This window comes from Sapajus apella, unplaced genomic scaffold (assembly GCF_009761245.1).
Source record: "Sapajus apella isolate SASKATOON/1434 unplaced genomic scaffold, GSC_monkey_1.0 scaffold48, whole genome shotgun sequence".
In the NCBI taxonomy this organism is placed as follows: Eukaryota; Metazoa; Chordata; class Mammalia; order Primates; family Cebidae; genus Sapajus; species Sapajus apella.
The window spans coordinates 9424537-9430536 of record NW_022436988.1 but is presented as its reverse complement, the minus strand read 5'-3'; the positions used below and the strand labels follow the sequence as shown (position 1 = coordinate 9430536).

The 6000-nt window shown below is 56.0% G+C and overlaps 1 protein-coding gene across 2 annotated transcripts in view; it reads right to left on the bottom strand.

Annotated features, from left to right (window-relative positions):
* SDK2 (sidekick cell adhesion molecule 2) overlaps nucleotides 1-6000 on the bottom strand; it is a 313807-nt gene that overhangs the window by 98327 nt on the left and 209480 nt on the right. For both annotated transcript variants that reach the window (XM_032241841.1, XM_032241842.1), the window contains exons 7-10: nucleotides 5667-5857; nucleotides 5444-5527; nucleotides 2803-2997; nucleotides 1085-1201 (exon numbers count right to left, since the gene is read on the bottom strand). In XM_032241841.1, the coding sequence (XP_032097732.1) occupies nucleotides 1085-1201; nucleotides 2803-2997; nucleotides 5444-5527; nucleotides 5667-5857 (587 nt within the window). The remainder of the gene's footprint in view (nucleotides 1-1084; nucleotides 1202-2802; nucleotides 2998-5443; nucleotides 5528-5666; nucleotides 5858-6000) is intronic.

Below are 6000 nucleotides of genomic sequence, written 5' to 3'. Positions count from 1 at the left end.
GCTGAAGGGGAGGGCTGGGGGAGGCAGGGCTGAAGGGGAGGGCTGGGGGGACAGGGCTGAAGGGGAGGGTTGGGGGGGCAGGGCTCAAGGGGAGGGCTGGGGGCTGGGGCAGGGCGAGTCCTTGAAGGAGGCACCTCTGAGCTGGGGCTTGCAGGTGTGAAGGAGCAACTGTGTTGGCACGTGTGTGTGTGCATGTGTATGCACGTGTGCGTGTGTATGTGTGTGTGTGTGTGCACGGGGAGAGTCATGAAGAGGAGAAGAGGAAGCACACAGGGCAGATGGACTTGGGGAGGTGGCTTGGGCTTTGCTGGCCCCGCCGTCTGGAGCCCTCTGAGCTGCTCAGGGTAGAAGGGAGGGCCTCCTACCTGCACTGGTGACAGCCACCGCCAGAATAAGATTCATCATCAAGCACCTACCCCTTCCTGGGCTTCCCAGCCTCCCAGGCACAACGCGGGCCCCTCATGTGCACGCTACAGTCTAGTCTTCACGTCACCCTGGGGTACGTATATTATCGTCACCAGTTTACAGATGGGGAACCTGAGGCTCAGAGTGAGTTAATAACTCATCCAGGTAGCAGGTCTTGGAAGATGAAGAGCTGGGCCTTGAGCCTGGCAAGGCTGGGATGTGAGGGATACTCTCTCTCTCTCTTTTTTTTGTTTGAGATGGAGTCTTGCTCTGTTGCCCAGGCTGGAGTGCAATAGTGCCATCTTGGCTCACTGCAACCTCTCCCTCCCAGGTTCAAGTGATTCTCCTATCTCAGCCAACTGAGTAGCTGGGATTACAGGTGCCTGCCACAACGCCTGGCTAATTTTTGTATTTTTAGTAGAGATGGGGTTTCAGCACTTTGGGCCAGGCTGGTCTTGAACTCCTGACCTCAGGGCAATCTGCCAGCCTCGGCCTCCCAAGGTGCTGGGATTACAGGCACGAGCCACCGTGCCCCATTGAGATGTTCTCTTGGGTTGTGCAGTGCACGACCTTCGCAAGTGTACATGGGGAACCCAACCTGGCTGGCCCCAGAACCTAGTTCTGAAGACTGTCCTAGGCCATCACATGGCCACACTCTCTGAAGGTCTGTCCCATCTACCTTTCTGCCAAGTGATCGCTGGCCGGGGCGCCCCCGAGGTCTCACATGCTAGCACCACTGACATGCCGTCAATCACCGTGCTGTCCAGGGGGCCTCTGGTGATGTTGGGGGCGATGCCTGCAAACAGAGAAGTGGGGTCTTTTAGCCACAGCCTGGAAGCAGCGCCCCAAGCCAGAGGGTCAGGGACCCCTAGGCCCACCGAGGGTCAGGCCCTCATCTTCCCCTGCCAGGGTGAGGGGCCCTCCATGAGGAAGGATGTTGGCATCTTGATGGGGCCCCAGTGTTGAAAAGAAGCCCAAGGGGCCATGAGGACTCCCCTATGCCACCTGCCCTGTGGAGGGACCCAGGTGACACCAGTGCCACCCTGCTTGGATTCTCAGGCCTGCATTTGGGGGAAACTGAAGAACCCAGAGGGCAGGTCACATCCTCCCTGACAAGGTTATTGGGGTTCATGAGCCAAAAACGAAGGCAAGGCTCTGACTTCTTAAAAGAAAAACAGCCGCAGCCAAGAGGGGGACTTCAGTCACTTTCGAAGCAGCCCTGCCCCAGGAGCTCCATTCAGCCTTGGCCACCAGGTAGGGTCGGGACAGTCTCCTGGATCTGTGCTCCCCTCACTTTATCCCGGCCCTCAAGGAAGGAGCTTGCCAGACGGGCATGGGAACAGAGCTAAGTTCACCCGCGCTGGGAAGCCAGAAGCAAGAAATTCCCCCTTGGTAGCCACCTTCGGGGCACACCCAAAAGCCCCCTGCCCCATGGCTGCCCTGTCTGAGGCCTCTGTGGGTCTGGGTAACAAACACTGTGGGGCTCAAGGAGACCCCCGAGCATCCCATGCTGCCCCGAGGAGCGCACCGCGCTCTGCACTTACGCAGAACTTTGCGCTTGTGGGCCACTCACAGTATCATCTTCCCCCCCCCTCTTTTTTTTGAGACAGGGTCCCACTTTGTCACCCAGGCATGAGTGCAGTGGTACCATCTTGGCTCACCACAACCTCTGCCTCCGGGGCTCGAGCGGTCCTCCCACCTCCCAAGTAGCTGGGAGAACAGGTGTGTGCCACCACGCCTGGCTAATTTTTTGTATTTTTGGTAGACAAGGTTTTGCCATGTTGCCTAGGCTGGTCTCAAACTCCTGGGCTCCAGCGATCCACCTGCCTAGGCCTCCCAAAGTGCTCGGATTACAGGTGTGAGCCACCGCGCTCAGCCTGCAGGATCACCTTTGATGGCTAAAACAGCTCTGTGAAGTGGCCAGGGCTGCTGTGACCATCCCTGACAGAGACTCCAAGGGGAAAGGGATTTGCAAGCGGGAGAACTAAGAGGAAAGCACTGATTCTCTTCTTTGGAAACATGAGCAGGTCCTCTGGGCTAGGGAATGGGGTCGATTCAGCCCCGCCTGGAACCCAGGGACAGCTGAAATGCCAGGGCTGGTACCCCTGGCTGGTTTCATAGCTCTTTTTCTCAAAAAGCCATGAACCCAACCTGGGCCCCAGGACATTGGAGAGAACTAGGGACTGGAGATTTCTTCCAGGGGGCTGGACTCAAGGCTGCAGAAGCAGCAGGGGTAACTGGCGTGTGCCCCCAGGGTGCTGGGCAGCGGGCAGATTTTGAGGATCCTGTCGGCATAATGGAGTGTGCTGTGCTCAAGAGGCCCCTTGGAAGACCTCAGAAGAAAGCCGCGTCCTGGGAAGAAGGACTCAGGGGCAGAACAGGGGAGGCCCGACTTACTGGTGACAGCCAGGTAGGTGGAAGTTTGCACCTCGCCGGCCGAATTGCGGGCGAAGCATTGGAACATGCCGGTGTCATCGGGCACCAGGCCGCTGATCTGCAGACCCCCGTCACTGCGCTGCCGGAAGCGGGCCAGCTTCTCCACCTCCACCACTGCGGCGTCCTTGTACCAGCTGATGGAGGGCGGTGGCACACCTGTGGGGGAGACGTGGGTCCACCGTCAACCCGCCTCCTGCCTCCTCGCCGCCTCCCAGGGGTGCTTGGGCGGAGGCTGGGCTGGAAAATCTGCCAGGGGGCCTTGGTGAATCTGGGTGTCTAGAACCTTCTCAGAGGTGCCACTTTGGGTCTTGGGATGAGGGGAGGATGCTCTTAGAGTGGCAATTCTCAAAGTCTTTGGGATATAGTAAATATCCTGGGATCAGCGCAGCATGGAAATGTGGATTGGACAAACTAATTTCTGATTTGTTTTATTTTTATTTCTACTTGTGTAGAGATGGGGTCTCACTACGTCGTCCAGGTCGGTCTAGAACTCCTGGTTTCAAGCGCTCCTTCCACTTCAGCCTCCCAATGTGCAGGGATGACAGGCATGAACCACTGCACCTGGGCCAATTTCTTATTTATTTTTTATTTTTTTAATTTTTGAGACGGAGTCTCACTCTTGTTGCCCAGGCTGGAGTGCAGTGGCATGATCTCGGCTCACTGCAACCTCTACCTTCTGGGTTCAAGTGATTCTCCTGCCTCAGCCTCCCCAGTAGCTGGGATGACAGGCATACGCCACCACGCCAGGCTAATTTTGTATTTTTAGTAGAGACGGGGTTTCTCCATGTTGGTCAGGCTGGTCTTGAACTCTCAACCTCAGGTGATCCACCCTCCTCGGCCTCCCAAAGTGCTGTGATTATAGGCGTGAGCCACTGCACCTGTCCTAATTTCTTATTTTTTATTGAAGTACTTAGCAGACACGTGTGATCTGGGAACCCCCAAGTGGGGGATGCTTCCCCAAACCCATGGCGGCCTGTGTTAAAGAGTACATAGAGGATCCAGTGTTCTCTGGGGGCACTTGGAAGCCCCCATACCTGCTTTGCACGTGGAGGTGAAAGGAGGCTCCTCTTGCCCTCTCAGCCTGGCATGTTGTTTTCAGAATTTCCCCTAACCAGGCTGGGCGAGGTGGCTCACACCTGTAATCTCAGCACTTTGGGAGGCTGAGGCGGGTGTATCACTTGAGTTCAGGAGTTTGAGACCAACCTGACCAACATGGTAAACCCTGTCTCTACTAAAAATAGAAAAATTAGCCAGGCATGCTGGAGCACACCTGTAGTCCCAGCTACTGGGGAGGCTGAGGCAGGAGAATCGCTTGAACCCAGGAGGCAGAGACTGCAGTGAGCCAAGATCATGCCACTGCACTCCAGCCTGGGTGACAGAGCAAGACTCCATATCAACAAAAAAGGAAAAAAAAAAAAAAAAAGAAATTCCCCCAGCCCTCCCTTTAGTCTCTCCAGATGTCTGCTCAAAAGTGACCTCCCCGGAAGAGTGGACCACGCCCTGTCCCAAGGAGTACCCCACGGCCCCGTCCCCACTAAGCCTGCTTGCCTTCCCTCCCCAGGACTCCCCCATCCTGACAGCCTGCGATGCTTCATTCCACCATGTGCTCTTTCCCTCGGTCACGTCTCCGAGATCAGGATGTGTCTTATAATCGACAGGATGTCATAATTGAATTGGCTGCCTTTTTTCTTTCTTAGTGGTACATAAAATAATGGGGCATCTTACAACCCATGGCATTTTAGATGAAATGAAATAAGGTATCTTTATTTGTTTATCGGCCTTCCCGTCTCCCTCCTGAGAATGTTACATTCTCCACGAGCAGGGATCTGGCTGTTTGGTTTATTCCGTATCTCCCGACTCCTGAGGACGCTATCGGCACATGGTAAGCCCTCAAAAAATATTTGCTGCCTGGATGGATGGATCTTTGCCTTCCCCTCGTGGAGTCTCAGAAGGGAAGTCATTACTCATCCCCCTCCAGCGCAATTCTTACTCCTGCGGAGTCACATTTTGCCCCTTTGCTCAGCGTGCCCCACTGTGCAAGCCCTTCTCTCTTTATCATCTCAGATTTCACCCTGGCTGCGGCTGTCTTTTGGTGGAACTGAATCAGAAGGAAGGACGGTGGGGAAGGGGAAAGCAGAAATTCTTCAGGAACTCTTCCAAGGGGGGGTTAAGTAGGAATAGCGGAGGGAGCCGGCAGAGGAGATGGAGCGAAATGGCCAAGGAAACAGGCCGAGCTTATAAAACACATCTCAGGTGAGGCGCGTCCGGGGGCTGCTGGTTCTGGCATTACGGTAATTTGGCATTGTCTATGGCTCTCAAATTATGGGCAATTTGGGTCTGTCACCCGTCCTGAAATTATGGTAATTTGGGTTCATTTGTAACCCTCGCGTTATGGTACCGTAAAGGTTGATCTCCAGCCTGAGATTATGGTAATTTGGCCTGTTTGTTTCCTGGGGTGCCTGCTCAGAGAAGACAGCCAGACAGACTCTGCTTAGTGACACGGTGATGAGAAGAAGCTGGGATTTGGAAATGTCCATGACAAGGACGAGAGAGGCTGAGGGTCTGGGGTCCCTGTCCCCCTCCATCTGTGCTACCTCATTACCTTTGGCCCGACAGGGGATGTCCACCACTTTCTCCATCTCTGCAGTGATGTGTCTTTCTGGCTCCTTGACAAACTGAGGCGGTTCTGTTGGAGGAAGGACCAGGGGAGGGGATCAGAGCCACGCTCCCTTCATCCAGCCACGGTGTGGGTCACCCTTAAGGAGGCCCCTCGCTGTGCTACCCCTACCCCTCAGGGGAGCCCGAGCAGCCCCGCCCTGTCTCACCCAGCACAAAGAGGTAGGCGCCCCGGACCACAGAGGGGACGCTGCTGCTGCGCAGGACAGCCTCACACTCGTAGTAGCCGGCGTCGCTGGCGGTGGGGTTGGGGATGGTGAGCCGGCGGTTGTGGTCGCTGATGCCGCCTGACAGCAACACCCCATCCTTCTTCCAAATGATGTGCAGCTTGATCAGGGGCCTGTGGAGGGTAGGGGAAGGTCAGTGTTCAGCCAGGAGGACGCCCGGAGGCCAGAGAGGCAGGGCTGGGGGTGGCAAGGAGTGTGGGCTCGGGAGCCGGGCTGCCTGGGTTTGCCACCTTCCTGCCACTTTGTGGGTACAAGA